Source organism: Mandrillus leucophaeus, unplaced genomic scaffold (assembly GCF_000951045.1).
Source record: "Mandrillus leucophaeus isolate KB7577 unplaced genomic scaffold, Mleu.le_1.0 Scaffold225, whole genome shotgun sequence".
Lineage (NCBI taxonomy): Eukaryota > Metazoa > Chordata > Mammalia > Primates > Cercopithecidae > Mandrillus > Mandrillus leucophaeus.
In genome coordinates, this window is record NW_012102310.1 from 1,136,140 (window position 1) to 1,160,822 (window position 24,683).

At 36.6% G+C, this 24,683-nt stretch overlaps 1 protein-coding gene across 3 annotated transcripts in view; it reads right to left on the reverse strand.

Moving 5' to 3' along the window:
- Positions 1–24,683, reverse strand: part of OSBPL8 (oxysterol binding protein-like 8) — a 227,349-nt gene that overhangs the window by 37,394 nt on the left and 165,272 nt on the right. For all 3 annotated transcript variants that reach the window (XM_011981382.1, XM_011981379.1, XM_011981381.1), the window contains 7 exons: positions 22,292–22,362; positions 12,206–12,283; positions 9,364–9,465; positions 7,179–7,382; positions 4,148–4,232; positions 2,376–2,547; positions 234–471 (listed from right to left, as the gene is read on the reverse strand). In XM_011981382.1, the coding sequence (XP_011836772.1) occupies positions 234–471; positions 2,376–2,547; positions 4,148–4,232; positions 7,179–7,382; positions 9,364–9,465; positions 12,206–12,283; positions 22,292–22,362 (950 nt within the window). The remainder of the gene's footprint in view (positions 1–233; positions 472–2,375; positions 2,548–4,147; positions 4,233–7,178; positions 7,383–9,363; positions 9,466–12,205; positions 12,284–22,291; positions 22,363–24,683) is intronic.

The window sequence follows — 24,683 nt, forward strand, 5'->3', positions numbered from 1 at the left end:
AAGCTTGAAGAAAATGTAAACTTTAAATTTAATGGAATATATTGGTATTTATGTGAGTATTTGTGTTTAGTTGTTTGTAAATCCTAATATATTTCATATGTGTGCAACTTTTAAAATATCACATTCTATCACAGAAAAATAGGCAATAGATGAAGCAAATAATATCTTCAATTTCATTTAACAACTCCCAAGAATATGAAAATTCAGAATCTCTAAACATAACAGACTTCTACCTCTCCAAGTTCTTCATGGCTCTGTTCAGTGTAGGTAGTCTCCTTTAAAGGCTCAACAGGCTCGGGTTCGATATATGAGTCATCTTGTCTTTCTGATGTATCTGTGTCACTTTCTTCACTTTTCCCCATCACCTCATTGTCAGACTCATCATGTTCTTGATCATTTTCTTTATCAGATTTATCAGAATACATATCTTGGTCCTTAAAATGTTGTCGTTCAATTTCACTATCATTTAACCTTAAGGGAAAGAATTTTAGGAGGAAGAATAAAGGATGTTAAGAATGCTCAATTCATAAATAAAAATTATATACAACATTTATTGAGAATTTACTATGTGCCAGACAGTGTTCTAAGTGTTTTACATAGTGTTAATTCACTTAATCTTCAAAATAACCCTATGAGATAGGTAGTATTATTATTCTCATTTTACAGATTAGTAAACAGAGGCATAGAAAAAACCTGGAGAAATGTGAAAAGATGATACTCTGAGCTCTTTGCCTCTCTACCAATTGGGACTAAAATCTTCCAAAACCAAAATTTTAGACTTCTTGCTAGATATTTTTCTTAGTTTTTCAAACAGCATCACTTCCATCAATCTCACTGTCACCTATGGTATGAAGAAATGCAGGTCCAGATAATCCGATTCTCAACTGAACTCAAATAAATTATGACTTTCCACCCGTATATGGAGGTTTCCAAAGTCACCTCATGAGCCCAAGAAAAAGATATGAAAATGGTAAATGGTAAACAATTATATTAAATTCTATTCGTCTGAAAGGTTTAATCCTGAGCAAAAATCCAGAGAATTAAAAATGAAAATTTCAGCTGAAGGAAATGAACCTATGGACTAAAATCAAGTAAGTTTTGCTGAATCTACCCTATTCTCACTTAAAGTGATTAGGGTAAATAGTCTGTACAAAAAGGGGAAAGTCTTGGAAAGAGGTTCCAACAAATACCCATTCCTCTGTCAGTAGCCCACCCCATTCCATCCTATCTCACTCAGGCACCAGGTATTTGGGATTAAGATAAAGCTTCAGATTGTAGGTCTGCAAAGAAATAAGATAAAAGGTCAGGTAATGGAGATTTTCAAGAGAGTGGGGAAAAAAAGAAAAAAAACCCAAAAAACCTGGGCAACATAGTGAGACTATGTCTCAATAAATAAATAAATAAATAAATAAATAAATAAATAAATAAATAAGCAAGCCAGCTCAGTGTGGTAATACAGGCCTGTAGTTCTAGCTACTGGGGAGGTTGAGACTGGAAGATCAGCTTGAGCCCAGGAGTTCCAGGTTACGGTGGGCTATGACTGTGTCACTGCACTGCAGCCTGGGCAACAGAGTGAGACCTTGGCTCTAAACATTTTTTTAAAGTAATACAGAGAGAGAAAAAAAAGAAACAGGCAAAAGGATAGGGAAGAAATGTTTAAATCAGGCTACATGGAGAAGAGGAGAATAGCAGTCTAACTTTGAGAAGAGCAACCTCAATGCTGATGAAAGTAACTACAGAGCAGAAGCCAAGGGGTGGGGAAAGGGAGGAAATGGAAAAGTCTGATGTTTTTCCTGCAAAGCAACAAAAAGACCTGAATCTCAAGAAAGTCTTTGCACTACTGCCCAGTTTCCTTGGAGAAATGCTTTTTTAGTGTTAACTACAATAAATGCTTCAGGGAATAAAACCACAAATAGGATACAGTTTCATTCCAAACAGGATATAAATGAATTTCACAAATACCAGGTAGAGTAAGTCCAGTGCCATTACTAAAAACGTGTTACTCTATAGAAAGACAGATTATGTCTCATAGTTATAAAGCTTCACATATGATGTAATATTTGAGACTGATCTTGAAGATCAGGCAGAAATCATTCTTAATAGAAGGAACATCATGCACAGACAAGGTGAATAATTAGCATGGCTATATTTGGGAAAGATAAAGTAAATCACATTGGCTGGAATCCCTAAGGAAATACATTTCTACACCTGATTATAGCAGCTAAACAAATTTTAAGCCAGGTCTTAGGCCATATAACAGGAAGATATGCAAATTTCAGTCCTAGATACACTACTAAAATTCTAGGCCTGCCAACTAATTTTGTGAACAGCACAGTCTCTGAAACATTACCAAATCAGTGGCAGTATCTACTTACTGGAAGTTGTCACCACTGTGGAGATTGTTAGCACGTAGTAAGCCATAGAAAGTTACATGTGTGCTATCTGATGAAACGCTTAGGTCATGTTCCTTTCCTTCTCTGATCATTGTACGTTTAAGAAGACTAGAACATTTCAAAGCCAGCTCCAAAGCGTCCATCCAGCACCTTCCTAAATGAACACAGATTCATAAGCAGTATAATTTTTAAAACTATGAAACTAGCATGCATCTTAACTTACCCTGTTAAACCACTATTTCTTTGAGAAACATGCACTAGAAAAGTTAATCTGAACATAACATCTGCTAGAACTTTTTAATGCAATCTTTCAGTTTTCCAAATGCTTTTCACATACTAAGCAGCTACAAACCACTGATAAATGAATAGTATACAGCATGCATTAGAAAGTATACCCAATCTAAAATAAACATACTTTATTTTTCAAATCTTAGGACATTAACAAGCAGTATAATTTGAAGGTATCAAGCAAGGTACATAAAATATACTGGAGAATTTATGGTTCTACTATAAACAAACTATCTGAAGTAACTGTTTTTGATAATAGGAGGTCTATCCTTAAGATTAACATCCATTCTACTTGTATGTATGAAACTTTTTAAGTCAGGAAAATGCCTATATAATGCTACTATTAACTGCCATATTAGTTAAGAGAAACATTAATAGTTTTATTTTTTAAATAAAAATTTAAAAGTGAATTAGCAGAAAACTTTTCACTTATATTTGGGGCTCTTAATTTTCATATATATCACTTCAAGATTTGCTGGGAATATCAGTCAAGTAAAGCATTTTCATATTGAAAGCTCATACCTATATTTTAATTAAAAAAAATCATCTGAGGCCAGGTGTGGTGGCTCACGCCTGTAATCCCAGCACTTTGGGAGGCCAAGGCAAGCGGATCATGAGGTCGAGTGTGAGACCATCCTGACCAACATGGTGAAACCCTGCCTCTACTAAAAATACAAAAATTAGCTGGGCGTGGTGGCGTGTGCCTGTAGTCCCAGCTACTCGGGAGGCTGAGAGAGGAGAATGGCTTGTACCAGGGAGTCGGAGGTTGCAGTGAGCTGAGATCGTGCCACTGCACTCCAGCCTGGCAACAGAGCGAGACTCCATCTCAAACACAAAAACAAACAAACAAACAAAAAAACATCAGATAAAAGTAAACTTTGGAAGGTTACAAGATTCCCTACACCAACCTTGTCTAAACTACGAAACATGAAAGCATGAAAGTGAGGACAAAATCTGTTATTAAGATTTGAAAGCTACCTTGATATCACTTAAGTTTTTCTCTCCCCATATTTGCTTCATGAATTAAGTATTAAAGGAGGAATAAAAAAGGTTGTAGTCGAATGTCTTATGTAAAAAAAAAAAAAAACAAAAAACAGTATATGTCTCATAAATGGTAACATTTAGTAGTAAAATATAAAAAGTATTAAATGTATCTTTAAAATAAAACATGAGTTACCATAAAGATCACTAACAAGTTAAAAGGTGTTAATATATCCATGGAGGATGAAGAAGAAAACTCTGAACTGCTAACTCATTGATAAATCACACAATGCTTCCTTTCTATCAGATTTCCCTATTTGTCTATTAAGTTACTCATATATTTAGCATTCAAAGCAATTTACGATTACCATGCTTCTGCTGCAAATGCCATACTAAAAATATATTTCCCCAGAATAATACAAAGTGGCATAAAAAAACTCTTAAAAATGAAGACCAAAATCCAATCCATCAAAAACTATACTTACCATCTGACTCTGAAGTAGCTCGGATGATCAAGTAACTGCTAGGTAGGGGCTGAGTAATGGATCCAACCGCTTCACCTTTCGGACCCTTAATAACAAAATAAACAAAATAAATGGTAGAGAGTAAGTATTATGAGATCTCAACTTTATACTATCCAATATTATCTGTAATAATCTAAATCAGGTATGGATTATAATCTAAAAGCAAATAAGCTTTAATTTCATCATTCTTGATAATGCAAATGTTAAGTATTAAGAAAAATTTTCTAACAAATATATCTCCTTAGCAGAAAACTGAACAAATTAATTATCACTTAAATATTACCTCTATATATTGCTTACATACTAAAAAGAACCTGCAATTTACCATATTAAACCAAATTTTAACTTAACAATGTCCATCCCATGGATACAACTAATGAGATAAGAAATACTAAATTTCTAGAAGGCTAAAGAAAGCATCTGGAAATAGAATTATAATTCAAAAGAGAAAGAGAAATGAATTTTAACTGGGTCTAAGGAAAAATAAATCTCTACTTTAAAACCAATGACATATACCTGTTTTTAAACACCAACTATATAAGCTGATTTTATTTTTCCAGAAACATGAAAGAAAAAGACATTCTGTTGTTGTTTTTGGCTAGGGTTGTTTTATAAGTATATAATACCAACACTAATTAATATCACCAATGCTAAACTTAGGTAGACACAATAGAAAGGAAACTAAGTATTGAATTTAAAATATAATTTTGATACAAAAACTTAATTTTTAAGTTGTTTTCAAAGGGTTCTTTAAAGTTATCAGGTCAAAAAACAAAACAGATTTCCAAAACGCATAAAACGTCAGAAAGTAAAGATGTAGATTCAAAATGAAAACAGAAAAAAAATTAATATGGCTTTAACAAATACCGTAATATTCTGCATTTTCAAATAGCTTTACAATTTATGGGCCAGTTCCTAAAACCAGTATACAGTGGGACATGGAATCAGACCGCCTGGGTTTCAATCATGGCTCCATGCTAGAAAAACAGAGTTCAACCTCTTTATGTGTATAATGGGAAGAAACTGTATCTTCCTTATAGGTATGAGAATTAAATAAATGATTTCATGTAAAATACTAAAGTACCTGACATGAACTCATAGCTGTTACTATTTCCTAATCATAAACACTGGCTTCCAAAATATTTAAACAATATCCTAGGTAGGTTTTGCTTGTGGGAAGTATTTATATAATTATACAGATTTCTCTCTTCTTCTAATAGTAAGAATTAAATATTATAAATTTGACATTAAAATCATTAATGGCTTAAAATTTATTTTAATGCTTGCAATTCCTAAGAGTAGTAGAATACTATATTTATATACACACACACATATGTGTGTATATATAGTATTTTTGTATATGTGTATATGTATACATATATTTTGTTGTTGTTGTTTAAAAAGGTTTTGAAAGTCATTTTCTCCACTTGAGAATCGCTTAATATATAAATGTCAGAGGTTCGGGGGTTTAAATTCTTTCCCCTGTGGGAAGCACCTAACCTCAGAATGGAACTAACTCGGTAATCCCAAATTTATTCTTGCTGTGACTCCAAGCTACTGAAATAAAGATTAAAAAGTACAAGTTTTTTCCTAGGTGTATGTATATTGCATTATTAAGCAATACCCTCCCCGCCCCACAAAAAGGATTAAGCTACTTTTCGTTAACCGTAATCTCAATGAGGTGGTTTTCCCTAAAGGAGAAATTCTAACTTCTTTATTCTACAATAACTGGCCTTCTTAGAAACTAAAGCAATGATCATTTTGTAAAAACTTAAACTAGGCTAGGCATGGTGGCTCACATCTGTAATCCCAGCACTTTGGGAGGCTGAGGCAGGAGGGCCCAGGAAATCAAGACCAGCCTGGGCAACATAGAAAGACCCCATCTCTACAAAATTTTTTTTTAAAAATTAGCTGAGCATGGTGGCATGTGCCTGTGGTCCTAGCTACCTGGGAGGCTGGGGTGGGAGAACTGCTTAAGCACAGAAGGTTCAGGCTGCAGTGAGCAATGATCATGCCACTGCAGTCTAGCCTAGGTGATAGTAAAATCTTGCCTAAAAACACACATACATACACAAAACCACTTAAACTTGACTCATTTATTCTGTTAGTATAATACTTTTTTTTTGAGACAGGGTCTTGCTCTGTTGCACAGGCTGAAGTGCAGTGGCATGCTCATGGCTCACTGAAACCTCCTTGACCTCCCAAGCTCAAGTGATCCTCCCACCGCAGACTCCTGAATAGCTGGGACTACAGGTACATGTCACCATACTCGGCTAATTTTTGTGTTTTTTATAGAGACGCGGTTTCACTATGTTGCCCAGGCTGGTCTCGAACTCCTGAGCTCAAGCGATCCAACTGCCCTGGCCTACCAAAGTGCTGAGATTACAGGAATGAGCCACTGCACCCAGCCACAGTAATGCTTTTCAGATATAAAAAACATTAATGCTTCATCTTTAAAGAAACCTGTCTCTTTCTCAAGAGTAAGTAATTAAAAAAAAATTTTTTTTAAAAGAGTAAATAAGATTGCTTCTGCTTATAATAGGCTTCCCATCACACCTTTGCATCACTACAGGAAAGACCACAAAAAAAAAAAAAAAAAGGCAATTTCTGTTCCAGGGAATTCTACTTACCATTTTGATAAAGAGAAAAAACATGGGGCGGGCCGCGGGAAACAAAACAAAACCAACAACAATAAATATAATACAATGTTACAAAGCTGAGTTAGTAATTACAAACTGAAAAACATAGTACAAATTGAATCCCCAAGGGCAAAAGAGATAAAAAGACGCAATATAAAAAGTTAGACCTCAAAGGTAAAGCTTTTTGGTGTACATTTTGTTGTGAGTAGAGGCAGAATGGGGAATAATGCACTGGAAAGCACAACAGATTTATAAGTCCTGGCAGAGGACGAATCTCATTTGATTGATTTATCTCAGTTCTATTCATGGATTATCATCTTTACCTTTCACCTATATAACAAGCGCTTACATACCTTCACTGCCCAAATAGATTGCTCCAAAGGATGGAAAAGTTTGAAACAAAAGCCATCCTTTTTTGATGGACGTTCAATGATTTCACAGGCATTCAGAAGAACTGTTCCTACCCACTGACCATTTTTTTGGGTTTTATAGATCAGTAGCACCCCAGGTTTCAACACACACCATAACTTGGTCCAGCTCTTTAGAGTACCACGAATCTACAGAAAGATAAATTTATTTTAAAAATGAAGATCTGTTCTCCAAGGTCCAAACCAAAAAATTGCAAATACGATGTTTTAATCTAAAATTTCCATAACATGCACACTTTAAATATTTTATTTAAAAGCCACTACATGGCAAGCACAGCAAACAGACATGAAAATGACACGGCTCTTGTTTCTAAGACACTTAAATTTTAGTGAGAGACAGGCCAACAGTTTCGAAATAGTGTACTAAGTAGAATAATTTTCCTAATCTCCCTGACCAGGTCGGGGCCATTAAAATATACTTTCCTAGTACTGAGATTCTTCTTTTTGTAACATTGAACATGGCTATAATCTTATTTGTGTATATACGATGATTCTGCTTAAAATAATTTTTCCCCTTTACCACATCAACAGTGCTGAAAACACTGCTGGCACACACTAGGCATTCCCTAAGTATTTGGTGAGTGGTAGGAAGAGAAAATAATTTCCTCCTAGCCCCTAAAATTACCTTATTCAAATTACTTTGTTCCCAGTAATTACATAAAGTATGCCATATAAATTTACTGGAGGATATTTTAAAATACAAGTTACATGAATCCCTATACTCTCATAAAATGTTCCTTATCCTAGGGTTTAACGCTATGTCAATAGTAAGTCTAAAACTACTTTTTCTATAAATTTCTATTTCCATCACCTATTAAAATTGTATCTATGCAATTCAGTGAATTCAAAATAGTGAAATGATATTAATATTTAGATCAAAAATAAGAATTATACTTTTATTTACTGTAAAACATCTGTTATTTCAATGCACCTACATGAAGTATGAAATAATACAGGATTCCATAATCCCCCAAATAGGCATACCACCGTAACTCTCAACAAGAAACATTTAGAAAGAAGGAGTTTGGAACCAGGCATGAAGAAAAGAGAAAATCTAAGATATGTGTATAAGTAAAAGAATGGTAAGACAAGAGAGGCGAAAGGAAGACAGGTACTCTAAAATAACATTTTGCATCATGGAGATGCAACAGAACACGGAGGACAAATTATCAGAAGGAAGGTAAGGTAGAGAAAGTCAGCCAGAGAATGTGTTGGGGACTTAATAGAGGGCAGCTTTAACTCTGAAAAACCTAAGTGAGATCTTGAGCTAACGCACTTCTAAGTAGAGTCAAAACAAGTTGGAAGGTGTTATTAGCACAAGATTGAAAACCCTAGAATTAGTTACCTGAATTGTCAGGGAAACTATCACTAGACTCTCATTTTAGTGAGGGGAGTCCTGTGACAGATCTCATAAGGCTTACGAGGTCAGAGGCCTTAGTAAGTCTTGGCAAAAGTGGCAAGTTTTCAGGGTTGGAGTGATTCTCAGGTACACGCCAAGTACTAAAATTTCCTGAGTCAGAGTCCTACAAGATCATTCTTAAACTTAGGATTCCTACAGCTGTCTTTCAGATAAGAATGAGAAAGAGGATAGAGTGACCAGGATGAAAGAAAAGGAAATAAAAATAACCAGAGGCCAAAAGAATAGGGTCCGGAAACAGCAATGTGTGCTTGTCTGATAATTAACAATTTTCATTTTTAAAAAATATATTATGTATCCAACTATTTTAAAATAGCTTTTATATTAAATTTGTCTCTTTTCAATAATATACTAAGTGTACGGTAATACTTAACAATAATTGGAATAGCAAGCAACGTATTTTTTACAGCACATTGTATTAGACAACATATCACACAAATCTAAAAGCTTTTTTAAAAGAACTGCTATACTGTATGTAATTGATGCTACTGTTAAGAAAGACATTAAGATTCCTTCTCTTCATTAAGATGGGAACACAGAACCTCCGGGAATACAATAATAGTTTCTTTGCCAGTGAAAAACAATCATCTTAGGAGTTGTTTTTGTCTTGCAGGCTTTAGGTATACTCTGGGCTTTTCCATTCCAGTAAGTGAACATCCAGCAATCTGAATTCATGATTCAAAACACACTGACCTTCAACCAATCAGCCATAACAATAACAGAAGGATCTGTGATTGTACTGAGCAGCTCCTTTGTGGCTCTTTTCTTTTCTTCTCGGTAATTTTTCTTTTGTACCTATTTTATAGAAATAATAGAAAAGCTAAAAACTCAACAGAAATGAGCAATTTATTTTAAGTTCAGGGGTACAAATGCAGGTTTGTTATATAGGTAAACCTGTGTCATGGGGGTTTGTTGTACATATTTTATCACTCAGGTATTAAGCCTAGTACCCATTACTTACTTTTCCTGATCCTCTCCTTCCTCCCACCCTCACCCTCTGAAAGGCTCCAGTGTGGGCTGTTTCCCTCTGTGTGTCCATGTGTTCTCATGATTTTGTTTCCACTTCTAAGTCAGAACATGCAGTATTGGTTTTTCTGTTTCTGAGTTAGTTTGCTAAGGATAATGCCCTCCAGCTCCATCCATGTCTCTGTAAAAGACATGATCTCATTCTTTATTATGGCTACATAATATTTCACGGTGTACCACATTTTCTTTACCCAGTCTCTCATTGATGGGCATTTAGGATGATTCCATGTCTTTGCTATTGTGAATAGTGCTGCAATGAATATACACATGCATGTGTCTTTATAATAGAACGATTACATTCCTTTGGGTATATACCCAGTAATGGGATTGCTAGGTCGCATAGTTCTGTCTTTAGGTCTTTGTGGAATCACCACACTGTCTTTTATCCTAATAGTCTAGTATTCTAAAGAGGTTTAGAATTTCATACTATAATGGTGAGAGTATAGTATAAAATTCTAAACCGCTTTAGAATTCCAGAATCTGACAATAAAAATACTATATATACATATATTTTTTTTTCTTAGCAGGAGTTAGTCTTAGACAACCAAGGTTAGAATCTAGTTTTTCTGATCACTAGTGCAGTTCTACATATCTTTTAAATAATTTTACTTCTTTTTTTTTTTTTTTTTTTGAGACAGTCTCACTCTGTAACCCAGGCTGGGGTGCAGTGGCAGAATCTCAGCTCACTGAACCTCCATCTCCTGGGTTAAGGCAATTCTTGTGCCTCGGCCTCCCAAGCAGCTGGGATTATAGGCATATGCCACCATGCCCGGCTAAGTTTTGTATTTTTTGTAGAGATGGGGTTTCACCATGTTGGTCAGAATAGTCTTGAACTCCTGGCCTCAAGTGATCCGCCCACCTCTCAAAGTGCTGGGATTACAGGCGTAAGCCACCACACCTGGCCAATTTTACCTCTTTTTAATTACACAATGCATTAACACAATCTCACAATAAAAATTTCAAACATAAAGCTAGAAGCCATTTTTATTATACCCCATCCTATTCCAATCCTCTAAATTGATGACTGCTAATCTTCTGGAAAACACTGTCTTTTCAGACCTTTTCTAAGTAACCTATAAAACATTTACATTTTGTGTTTAGCATGCAAAAAGTTCCCCAAGTAAACATTTTTTGAAGAGTATTCACGTCTGTATCATTCTCATTCTTTTAAGTGTTACATAGGATTCCTACTGCAAATTAAAATAATAAGCGCTCTAACACTGAGGGCATTCTGTGAACCAGCCACAGTTCTAAGCCCTTTACTTGTATTGTCATTACCTCATTTAACCCTCACAAAAACCTTGTGAAGTAGAAGTATTATTATCCTTGTTTTATAGATAAGAAAACTGAGGCAGAGAGAGTAACCTGCTCAGAATCACACATTTAGTAAATTGTAGTGTCAGCATTCAAACAGAGGCAGACTAGCTCCCAAAGCTATTCTTTTAACCACTGGCCTATACTACTTCTAAAATATTTATTAATATATTCTCTTACTGATAGAAACCTTCTCTGTTACCAATTTTTTCAGATAACAAAGAATGCCACAACTGTTTGCAATTGAAGTTTTGTTCTCTTTCCCAATACTAATATGTAAGTTATACATAATTAAGAAACCATAACTATAAAATTAGTTTATCCAAAATATCAAAGTTTCACCTTCATAAGTAAGTTAATTCTAATCATTTGGGGAATCAGCAGTGGACTAATGAGGTCTTATTGTTGCTTTGTTGTTATAATTTGGATAGGGGAAGAGTGATGATAACCTATTAGTGAATACATTTTTAAAAACTAACAAAATCTTATGCCAGAAAAGTTGCATTTAATGATAAACAGACTAGACATAATACAATTTTAATAATTCTATACCCTCAAAACTTTAGATTTTGGTCTTTATTAATCTATCTGATTTAATATGGGATGCAAATACAAATATATATAGGACCAGGCATGGAACACAAATGGTAAAATAGACTAGGCAGGAACCAGAGCCAGCTGGAAAGCAAGTGTTTCTTAAGCTCCAGATTCTATGGCCACTCAGGAAGGTAAGCCCAATGCTACATATTTCTCAGAGAAATTGGATAGTTGAACTTTTAATTAACTGTTGGGTCAAAATTTTAAAACATTATGCAGGTCAAGTTCAGGCCATGACCCAGGAGTTAGTAATCTCTAAATTCAATGGGTGCCAGAGTTTCCATCAGGAGTTCCACAACACAGGGATGATATACCTAGTTCGGATACATCTGTGTAAAGATATCAAGTCCTCAGCCTCTGCAGCTGCCATTTGAGGCCTGAAGCAGTCTGCTCTGGGACACTCATCAATCAGCCTTATCAGTTGACCACAGTGTACCATACAAATATTAACATTTTCTATGTGTGCCTGCCTGTCTGTACCACTGGATGTTTTTTCTTTCCTTAGGAACACACATATATATTTATCTTATTAGCCTACTTCCAAACACACATGCAAAGCACAATGTAAATTACCTTTCAGAAATAACTGGAAACTAACCTTAAGAGATTCTTTTTTTGTGAGTTTGCTTGAAGTTGAACTGTCCTTCTCTGAGCCATTATAAAGTTTAGATTCAGACTGAAATCATACAGAAACAGAAGAGAAATAATTAAATCCTTCAGATTTTCTACACATAGCATAAAAATTAATGTTATAACTATGTGACATCTTTCTCATTTATTGCTGTGATTTAAGCAAATGTCAATTTTCAAATAGAATTTTTCCTTATATAGTATGTCTTTAAAAATGAATCCATGTTAAATCCATAAATATAAAAAAGTTAAAACTAATCAGTATACAAACCTACAATGTGAAGTTAAGTAAGATCATTTGTAGATTCTACATTTTTTTTAAAGAGTATTTCTAAGAACATATATAATTATTTATTCCTAGGACAAAAGTAGCCAAAGTAATGTTATCTTTTAACAGTTGAAATATTCTTAAAAAAAAAAAAAAGACACAAATTCTAACAAGCTGATGCACATATTGCCCTGCTTCTACTCCTCCTTCAATAGGAAGAAATACAAACACTTTTAGAAACCAGTATTAAGTCACTCTATCTAATCTGTACAGTGTGTAAACACCAATATTTCTAGGATCTACTACTTTCTACCTATCAAGTGAGTGGGATTTCCTCACTAAATTATTCATGTCTTAAATTTCTTTCCAGACTTTCAGTTTATACTTCACATTTTTATTTAATCTTCACAAGAATCTTGAAAAATAGGCACAACAGATTGTTTTATCTCCATTTTACAAATCATGAAAGGGAGGCTCAGGAAGGTTGATTTTCCAAACTAACAATTACTAAGCAGAGATCAGAACCCAGGTTTCCTAATGCAATGCTTGTTTAAAGACACCACATAGGTTCACCAGAGTAGAAAAGCACAAAACTTAAAAGCTCTATTTGTTTTGGAAAAACAAAATTAAACATACTCCTTCAACGTCCAGAAGTTTTATTTTTAACTATTGTTAGACATAGCAGAAGGCACTTAAAGTTCTTAGCAGTACTCCTAAGTAGTGCCAAGAAAGTATGCAGAACCTGATCCAAATGGTGGCTTTCAAATGTTGAGCAGCCAGATGTGCATAATATTACTAGATATCATCAAGGATACACACCTTTGTATACAATTCCCTCAATTTTTAGATTAATAAGAACAGATAACACATTTATTTGTCAACGATACCCAGTGTATATCACCCAAAGAAAAGAAAGAACTCAGTATATCTAATGAATTAATAAAATGAAAATAAAATAGGTACTTGCAGCTCATTTCTCTCATCTCTCCTAAAAACACTTCTGCTACTTGGTATGAAATATGGGCTATTAAGGTGATGGTATTAACTGGCTGAACCAGAAGGGAAATGCAAACAATTTTCAATGTAGAAATCAACCTAGTTAAACTTTTGGGAAAGTTACTCCTTTAAGAACTGGAGTTGAAACATCACATTAATTACTCCAATGATGATGGCATATATTGTGATACCAAAACAATTTCATAACATTCCTCAAGCCAAACAGGTTTCTGTCTTCTCCTTGGCCCTGGGAACACAAAATGGCATGGCTATTGTCAGAGGAATATGATGGCTTAAAATTATTAGGAGATTCTATTTCCCACAACTTAATAGGATAATGTTTACAGTAGTGTACTTTTTAAAAACTATTAAACAAAAAATGTTAATAGTATTACCTTAAAAGTTAATGAATATTCATGGTTGTTTACTATTTACCAAGTACAGTTAACTCTTGAACAACACAGTTTGAACTGCGTAGGTCCAGTTATAGGCAGATATTTTTTCTACAAAAGTTACACTGAGTGTACCTGCCTTTCTTGCTTCCCCTACCACCTCCTCCACCTCTTCTGCCTCTGCCACCTGAAACAGCAAGACTAACTCTTCCTCTTCCTCCTTAGCCTACTCAATGTGAAGATAACAAAGACAGACCTTTCTGATGATCCACTTCCACTTAATAAATAGTAAATACATTTTCTCTTCCTTATGATTTTTTTTAAATAACATATTCTTTCCTCTAGCTTACTTTATTGTAAGAATACAGTATACAATACATATACAAAATAAGTGTTAATTGACTATGTTATCAGTAAGGCTTCTGGTCAACAGTACACAATTACAGTAGTTAAGTTTTTAGGGAGTCAAAAGTTATATGCAGATTTTTATATGCACAGGGGAGTGGAGCGTCAGTGCCCCTAACCTCCATGTTGTTCAAGGATCAACTGTATATGTTAAACATTTACATACTCAAAGCAGACTTAAGAGATAGAGTTGTATCCCTCTTTTACTAACGAAGACACTAAAACTAACAGATTACATATCTTTCCAAAGTCGCAAAGCTACAAAGTGGATGAGCTGGGATTTGTACCCTCATCTAATTCCCAGCTTCATGTTCTTACTTATCTCACTATATTAATTTCTCATCTTTTAAAACTGTTCATATGGTATCTTAAAGTTAAGATCTATCTTTACGAACAAGAAGAAATCTGTGGCCGGGCGTGGTGACTCATGCTGGCAATCCCCGCACTTTGGGAGGCTAAGGCGGGAGGATTGCTTGAGCCCAGGAGTTCAAGACCAGCCTGGGCAACATGGTGAGACACCGTCTCTATGAAAAACACAAAAATTAGCTAGGCATAGTGGCATGTCCCTGTAGTCCCAGGTATTTGGGAGGTTGAGGCAGGAGAATCACCCGAGCCTAGGAGTTTCAGGCTGCAGTGAGCAGTGACTGCACCACTACACTCCAGTCCGGATGATAAAGTGAGACCTTGTCTTAAAAAAAATCAAATTTGTTTCCCTAACAATTAAGCTCTAGCTTGGTTATTCCTAAAAGATTACTGTAAATAGGGACCAGCAGGCCAGAAGGGTGTCACATGAGCTTGATAAACCAACCTCAAGGAATCTTTAACTCACATACCTCAAGGAATCTCTGACATAACGTGCAGTCTAGTTCTGAAATACAAAAAGGAATGACCACGTTCCACTCTTTTCTACATTACTACCTCAGTTTTTTAAATCAAAACACCTTTCAAATGCCAAAAATGTAAATGATTTTTTTGTTGGGGACATTTTACTAAACTAAGTTTCCCTTCCTTCATAAACTTTATTGACCACTCTCTTAAGGATGACCATCAAGATAGGCAAGTTTAATGTATATTACTGCTTGCCTCTTTGTTAAATGGCATTAGAATGCTTAGCATGTTATATTTTTTCTTTCCTTCTCTTTTTCTTCTCTCTTTTCCCCTTTAACTGCTGTCCCCTTATAGGCTCTGTGACTTTGAGAAGTTAATTTCATCTGTCAGTCTTAGTTTCTTCATCTGTAAAATGAAGATACTACTACTAATTTATAGGGTTGCTTTGAGGGTTAAATGATACTTAAAGTGTTTAACTTAGTACTTGGTAATATATTGTTTCAGGTTTATGACTATATCTCAGATTGCAAGTGCTATCAAAAATCTGACCTTTAGAGATTTAAATAATGGGACATTTATTTATGAAAATACTTTGCAATTTGCTTTGAAAATTATATAATGCTACAGATATAAGGAAAAACAAGGATAATGATAAGTTACTGTGATCACATCAGACATTTTGGTTTAGAAACGTTTGTTAACCATCCAGGTAAATGTATATTTTAAAGCAAGTAACAGATTCAGCAAACCTACAAGGCAAGTAGTTAAATGGTTGAAGAATCAAGAGATGTGAGCTCAAAAACCCCTTATCCTTTTAACAGAATTCCTTTTATCCCACTAGACACATTAGTTATGTTGTAATTCCTTTTGTTGAGATGGATAATTAAAAATTCATTTTAAAATGCTACTTTCTTTGGGATAATCTGATTAACCAACTTTTCCAATTCACTTATTCATACAATGAAAAAGCCTAGGAAAAGGTGCATGAGAAAGAGGAATTGCCTTATTTTATTTCTTGAGACAGGTCTCACTCTGTCACTCAGCCTGGAGGGCAGTGGTATGATCACAGCTCACTGAAGCCTCCAACTCCTGGGCTCAAGTGGTCCTCTCACCTTAGTTTCCCGAGTAGCGAGTCAAGGTCTCGCTAGGTTGCCCAGGCTGGTCTCAAACTCCTGGGCTCACGCAATCCTCCCACCTCAGCCTCCCAAAGTGCTGGGATTACAGGCAAAAGCCACTGTGCCCAGCTCCTTTATTTTTAAATAATGTCTGGGGATGAGGCAGGTGTATTTCATTGTGTTAATCAGGCTCAATTAAGAATTTTAAGAAATGACATTTAACCTAAAATCCTGTGACCAAAATGAGAGTATTCATATTTTTTGCATCAAGTTGGGAAAAGTTAAAATTGTTTGATGTTCTCAGTTACACAACTCAATCATGAAAGGAATAACAAATCTTGTTTTCCAAAATTACTCAGGTAAGAATAAAAATCTTCAGAATTCCACAAGTATGAGGTTTAATGATAAATGTAAAATTTTACACTGTTCTGAAAAACAAGAGAGTTGGTTGCATGCTCATACATATATACAAATTTATACATTTGAGATAAGGTCTCACTTCGTCTCTCAGGCCAGAGTGCAGTGGCGCAAACACAGCTCACTTGCAGCATCAACCTCCTGGGCTCAAGCATCTCCTGCCTTAGCCCCCCAGGTAGCTGGGACAACAGGCATGTGGCATGTGTCACTACACCTGGCTAATTTTTGTATTTTTTGTAGAGATAGGGTTTTATCATGTCCAGGCTGTTCTTAAACCCCTGAGCTCAAGCAATCTTCCCATCTCAGCCTCCCTGAGTGCTCAGATTACAGGCATGAGACACTGTGCCTGGCCGCATGTTAAAATATTTGAAGACAAAGGAGCAACTACAGACATCTTAAGCTAACAGAATAAACTAAGATTAAATCTAAATTATGAGAAAATCAGTAAGTTTCAGCTCTTGGAAAATAATATGATGAGTATAATTTTACTTATATACCAAATAGTTATGTTAAGAATCCCATTCATTCACTCTAATGCTTTATTCATAAGAAAATATCTTCTTAACTATCTATTGTTAACCAGCTACTTTGTCAGGTACTTTCTGCTACCACAATCTGGGAGGTAGATCTTACCTCCCCCGAACAAAAAAGAAAACTGAAGCCACTGTGAACTCTAGTTTTAAGACTTACTATTTTGAGTCTTGGGGAATTAATTTGTCTGAGCCTCAGTTTGTTCATTCATAAAATGGAGCCAACAATACCTGTCTTCTAGTATTGTTATGAATGTTAAAATGGCCCAAGTAAACTCTCAACAAAAAGTAGTTATTAAGTTGGGCATGGTGGCATGTGCCTGCAGTCCCAGTTACCTGGGAGGTTGAGGTGGGAGGACTGATTGAGCCTAGGAGTTCGAATCCAGCTTAGGCAATATAGTGAGGCCTTCAACTCTTTAAAAAAACAAAAATATTAGCTATTAATGGCCGGGCTCAGTGGCTCAGGCCTGTAATCCCAGCACTTTGGGAGGCCGAGATGGGCGGATCACGAGGTCAGGAGATCGAGACCGTCCTGGCTAACACGGTGAAACCCCGTCTCTACTAAAAATACAAAAAAATTAGCCAGCTCTGGTGGCGGGCTCCTTTAGTCCCAGCTACTCGGGAGGCTGAGGAAGGAGAATGGCATGAACCTGGGAGGTGGAGCTTGCAGTGAGCCAAGATCGTGTCACTGTACTCCAGTCTGGGTGACAGAGAGAGACTCTGTCTCGAAAAAAAAAGTAGCTATTAATAACATTGAAACTAACAGCTAAAAATTTATAGGTAATAGGAGAGTCAAGATTCAAATTGACTCTTTTCATTTTAAAGCAGCGCTGCCCAGCAGAACTTTCTAAATGCCAGATGTCTTATATCTGAGCTGTCCAGTGTGGCAGCCACTAGCCATATGTGGTTACTGAGCATTTGAGGTGTGACTAGTGTAATTGAGGAGCTAAATTTCTAATTTTATTTAATTTTAATTAATTTAAAGATACACATATGATTAGATGCTACTGTACCCAAAGCATAGTTGTAAAGCTTGAGGTTTTTTTTTTTTGTCCCCCCAATTAAGGCACACAGGTTCATTTAAAGTATGCAAAGTTCCTTTTCAGGCCTCCCCCATTAAAGGGTACATATAGATGGCAAATAGGTAGCTGTGGTATGTAGATCTGTGTGTTTAGGTGTTTAGGCTTTGGAGTAGGAATACCATTATACCATGTATTCACCAATTCTGGTATTAATTGCTTGAAAACAGGTCTTTTAAAAAAAAAACTCTATAAATCTCATTATATTTCTAGCTGTGGCAGACTTAAGATAAATTATTTCCTACTTTCTTTAATAATAGAGATCATGTAAAATGATTGACAGAGCTCAAAACTCACAGGGGCATACTGACTCTTTTAAGTCAGTATAAATACAAAATACAGGGGCATACTGACTCTTTTAAGCTAAAGGAAACTGAGAAAACTTGAAAAGCAGAAAGGTCACTCTCTGACCTTCTGCCTTTCTGCTCTAAAGCAGGCCACAATATACTTCTCTGACCTTCCCCTGAAGCAGGTGCTCTACCTATCCTTAGAAGAAAGAACCCAAAGACACAGAGATACCAAGAAGAAGCTGAACAAACAGGCCTTGCTAAATTCCCCTCAGTGTATTAGCATCATATAATATCCCCCAACCTTTGTCCAATCATACTTCTGTGACTGTCTGCTCTTCATTAAACCAAAGCATAAAAATACACAGATTTCCCTGTTCTTTTGGGTCTTCATTTCTGAAAGCTCCTGTGTCACACAGAACTTATATTAAACACATATGTATGCTTTCCTCTTGTTCATCTTTCTTTTGTTATGGGATCTCAGCCATGAACCTTGCAATGGGGAAAGAAATCTTTTCTCTCATTGGTGATCCAGGCATTTCTCATATATGTTATATAAATACAAAGTACTTTTAAACTTCTAGCCTAAGTGCTTTACACTAATATGATAGATGAACTTTTGTGTAATGTATACATGAAAAGTGGGAATAATATTTGTGTAAAATCCTACATAAAAATGTATTGTGCAATCTTCTCAACCACTCTCAAGAACAGGATATGGGGGAGCTTATACAGGTTTAATGGTATTTTTAAATTACTTGGGAGGTATAATGGTTGCTTTTGGTTACGCTACGGCAATAGCTATTGAAGAGTATCCTGAGGCATGGGGTTCAGGGTTTGAGATACTGGGGAGTCTTTTGGTAGGGTTAGCGATGGAGGTAGGATTGATTTTATGAGTTTTAGATTTTGATGGGTTAGTGGCGGTGGTTAATTTTAACAATATAGGGAGTTGAGTGATTTTTGAGGGAGAAGGGCCGGGGTTAATTCGGGAGGATTCTATTGGTGTGGGTGCTTTGTATGACTATGGGCGTTGGTTGGTGGTAGTTACTGGTTGAACATTGTTTGTTGGTGTGTATATTGTGATTGAGATTGCTCGGGGTAATAGGTTACGTTATTAGAAATAAGGTTAGGGTGAGAGGGATAAGGAAAGAGAGAAAATAAAATTTGATTATACCTTTTTGAGTGGTTGTGAGGATGTAGGTGATAATGTGGGTGTGTGAGATTATTTTAGGTATAGATTTTTCTAGTCAGATTGAGTCTAGTAAAAGGGAAGCTGGGTTTTGACTTATAAGCAGGTTTTGGTAGGGAGCTGTGCGATGAATTGTAATGGGAAAATATCCTAGTATGTTAGAGAATTTAAATATGTATGATGGGATACCCATTTTAAGTTTATTGGTTATAAGAGTAAGATCCAAGGCTACTAGGAAGCCTAGAGCGGTTATGTACAGGGCTGAGAGTTTTAGGTGAGATGATATTGTTAGTTGGGGAGGTGAGGTGGGAGAGATGCTATTGGTAATGAGAAATCCTGCGAGTAGGCTGCCGATTGAGAGCTGTTTGATTGCGTTTAATAGGGTGGGGGTGTTTTCGTTAATGTTGATTAAGGTTGGGAAGCGAGGTTGTCCTGTTAGGGTGAGGAGAATAGTTCAAGTATTGTAGGTGCTTGTTAGGGAAGTGGCAATGAGAGTGATAGATAGGGTTCAGGCGTTGGTATATGATGTGTTTGCGGTTTTGATGATGAGGTCTTTGGAGTAGAAGCCTGTGAGAAAAGGCATGCCTGTGAGTGCCAGGTTACCGATGGTTAGGGAAGTTGAGGTAAGGGGTATCATTTTAAATAATCCTCCAATTTTTCGAATGTCTTGCTCATTGTTTAGATTGTGGACAATAGACCCAGAGCAAATAAATAGTATGGCTTTGAAGAAGGCATGGGTGCAGATGTGTAGGAATGCTAAGTATGGTTGGTTGATGTCAATAGTGACTATTATTAGGCCTAATTGACTTGAGGTGGAGAAGGCTATGATTTTTTTGATATCGTTTTGTGTTAGGGCACAAATTGCTGTGAATAGAGTAGTAATGGCCCCTAGGCATAGTGTAAAGCTTTGAATTAACATGTTGTTTTCCATTAGGGGGTGGAAGCGGATAGCTATGACTATGGTGCTGGAGTGGAGTAAAGCTGAAACTGGGGTTGGGCCTTCTATAGCGGAGGGGAGTCAAGAATGGAGACCAAGTTGAGCTGATTTTCCTGTTGCTGCTAAGAGAAGGCCTATCAGTGGGAGAAAGTTTAAATTGGAGTCTAGGATGAATATTTGTTGAAAGTCCCATGAGTTATAATGTAGGAGAAACCATGTTAGGGTTAGGATAAAGCCAATATCGCCCATGCGGTTGTATAGGATTGCTTGGATGGCCGCTGTGTTGGCGTCTGTTCGAGCGTGCCATCAACTAATTAGTAGGAAGGATATAATTCCTACACCCTCCCATCCAATAAAAAGTTGGAGAGGTTGTTAGTAATTAGAATTAATACAATGGTGAGAAAAATAAGTAGATACTTAAATTGCTTAATGTTTGGGTCTGAGCTTATATATCATAATGAGAATTCTTTAATAGATCAAGTGATGAATAGTGCAATTGGAATAAATATCATGGAAAAATAGTCTAGTTTGAAGCTTAGTGTTAGTTCTAATGTTTAGGCTGTTGTTCAATATCAGTTTGAAATAATTATTTCTCGGTCTAGGAAAATATATAGAGTTGTGGGAAGGAGGCTAGTAATAAAAGCAGATATAATAATTGTTTTTACATAATTTGGGTACAAGTGTTTTTTGTTAGGGTTGATAAAGGTAATGATCGGGAGGATTAAAGAGGTTAGGGTTATTATGGTAATGGAGGTGTACACGGTTATTACTTTTATTTGGAATTGCACCAATGTTTTTGGTTCCTAAGACCAATGGATAACTGTTATCCTTTAAAAGTATCCAAAAGATGTAAGTTGTAAGAGCAAGTCCAACTGCTGAGAATAACAGAGAACTTAGTCTTTAGAAACGGTTGTCTTACAGTCATGGAAGTTTGATCCCATAAACATAAAAGCTCCTCCTGCTACTAAATCTTACCAGAAGAAAAGTCGAAAGTCAAATCCCCTCACAAGTTATAGAAAATCTAGTGAACTACAAACCCACAGGGAAACTGGTTACTGTATCACATAGTGTTTCTCAAATCTGAATATGCACTCTTAAAGAAAAAATGCTCAACAGGCCTAAGAATGTGTCTAAGTCTCCCAGTTTGAGAAATACTGATTCATAAACTATGTCTTATTCTAAGAAAATGTCTGTCAATCATAGACAATTACTACTGCAAAGATCTGGCTTTTAACTGGTAAAATATATTTATTTTGATCGTCATCTGAATGAACTCAAAACACTCAAGAATTTTTTTTTAAAGCCATAAACCCTGAGAATATATCTGAACGCAATCCTCAGACTCAAGTTTGAGAAGTGCTGCTGTAGCAGAGATACCAGAAACAGTATTACTCTGACAGGAAAACTGGTTACCAATCAGCTGTATTTCTAAGTAACCAACAATACTTACATTAGCCCCAATGGAACTTCACTCTTTTAATACACACTACATGGTTTAGATGTATCAACATAAAAACATCACATAAAAGCTTCATAGGATTTCAGTGTTAGTTCCCTCATCTCAAATATTAGGGAAATGTCATAATCATGTATTTGCTTATATATGCTTACCTTGCTCTTTGACATAGAAAGTGAAGATTCATCTTTATTTTGAGAAATATCTTCCTTTCCTCTTTCAAAACCTTAAAAAAAAGTCAGTATATCAGTATTACTATTTTTGAACATGTATAATAAGTCATTCATTTTCAAGTATAGACTATATTTGATATAAATCAGTTCAGGAAGCCTGTACATACGGCTTTAAACTATTAAAGATCTCTAAAGGGTCATATCTAGTAAAATCCTTTAGAATTAAGGCTTAGAAACAATGAAGTATTTCCCTGAACCCACCAACATTGTGAAATATCTGTTTTCTTTGCTCCTGCAGAACTTTGCAAAAATTCAGCCCTCATAGAGCTTTTATTCCAGTGAGCTGGTTTCCAGCAATGAATTCTAACTAATGGAACCAACCCAACATACTTTTCATACCTCTGGTGAAAATGGAAAACAATTTCAGACGAGGTGATAAAAGATTAGGGAAAATAAATCTGGATTGACTTTTTTAAAATCTTATAATGTGCGTATGGTGAGAATTAGATGAGGATACATACAAAGCACTTAGCACAGAGTTTTTGCACACAGCATACATTAATGTTCACTTTTATTATCATCACTTTCTATTGTTATTGTAAAAGGATGAATCTAAAATACAAGAGTGCATTGGGACAAACATGCACATACTCCTGTAATCACATAACACTTTAATATATAGCACTAAGCCGACACCAATGAACAAATTACTATTATAAAGGTACAACTAGGCGCTTCCAAGATGGCTGAATAGGAACAGCTCCAGTCTACAGCTCCCAGCGTGAGTGACACAGAAGACGGGTGATTTCTGCATTTCCAACTGAGGTACCGGGTTCATCTCACTGGGGCTTGTCGCACAGTGGGTGCAGGACAGTGGGTGTAGCCCACCAAGTGTGAGCCAAAGCTGGGTGAGGCATCACCTCACCCAGGAAGCACAAGGAGTAAGGGAATTCCCTTTCCTAGCCATGGGAAGCTGTGACAGACAGCACCTGAAAAATCGGGTCACTCCCACCCTAATATTGCGCTTTTCCAACTGTCTTAGCAAAAAGCACACCAGGAGATTATATCTCGTGCCTGGCTCGGAGGGTCCCACGCCCAAAGAGCCTCGCTCATTGCTAGCACAGCAGTCTGAGATCGAACTGCAAGGCGGCAGCGAGGCTGGGGGAGGGATGCCCGCCACTGCTGAGGCTTGAGTAGGTAAACAAAGCGGCCAGGAAGCTCAAACTGGGTGGAGCCCACTGCAGCTCAAGGAAGCCTGCCTGCCTGCCTCTGTAGACTCCACCTCTGGGGGCAGGGCATAACCAAACAAAGCGCAGCAGAAACCTCTGCAGACTTAAATGTCCCTGTCTGATAGCTTCGAAGAGAGTAGTGGTTCTCCCAGGACCGAGTTTGAGATCTGAGAACAGACAGACTGCCTCCTCAAGTGGGTCCCTGACCCCCGAGCAGCCTAACTGGGAGGCACGCCCCAGTAGGGGCAGACTGACACCTCACACGGCCATGTACCCCTCTGAGACAAAGCTTTCAGAGGAATGATCAGGCAGCAACATGTGCTGTTCAGCAATATTCACTGATGTGCAGCCTCCACTGCTGATACCCAGGCAAACAGCATCTGCAGTGGACCTCCAGCAAACTCCAATAGACCTGCAGCTAAGGGTCCTGTTAGAAGGAAAAAGGACATCCACACCAAAATCCCATGTGTATGTCACCATCACCAAAGACCAAAGGTAGATAAAACCACAAAGATGGGGAAAAAACAGAGCTGAAAAGCTGAAAATTCTAAAAATCAGAGCACCTCTCCCCCTCCAAAGGTCCACAGCTCCTCTCCAGCAACGAAACAAAGCTAGACGGAGAGTGACTTTGATGAGTGGAGAGGCGAAGGCTTCAGAAGATCAAACTTCTCCCAGCTAAGGGAGGAAGTTTGGACCCATCGCAAAGAAGGTAAAAACCTTGAAAAAAAGATGAGACAAATGGCTAACTAGAATAACCAGTGTAGAGAAGTCCTTAAATGACCTGATGGAGCTGAAAATCATGGCATGAGAATTACGTGACGCATGCACAAGCTTCAGTGGCCAATTCAATTAACTGGAAGAAAGGGTATCAGTGACTGAAGATCAAATGAATGAAATGAAGTGAGAAGTTTAGAGAAAAAAGAGTAAAAAGAAACTAACAAAGTCTCCAAGAAATATGGGACCATGTGAAAAGACCAAATCTACGTCTGACTGGTGTACCTGAAAGTGACGGGGAGAATGGAACCAAGTTGGAAAACACTTTGCAGGATGTTATCCAGGAGAACTTCCCCAACCTAGCAAGACAGGCCAACATTCAAATTCAGGAAATACAGAGAACGCCACAAAGATACTCCTCGAGAAGAGCA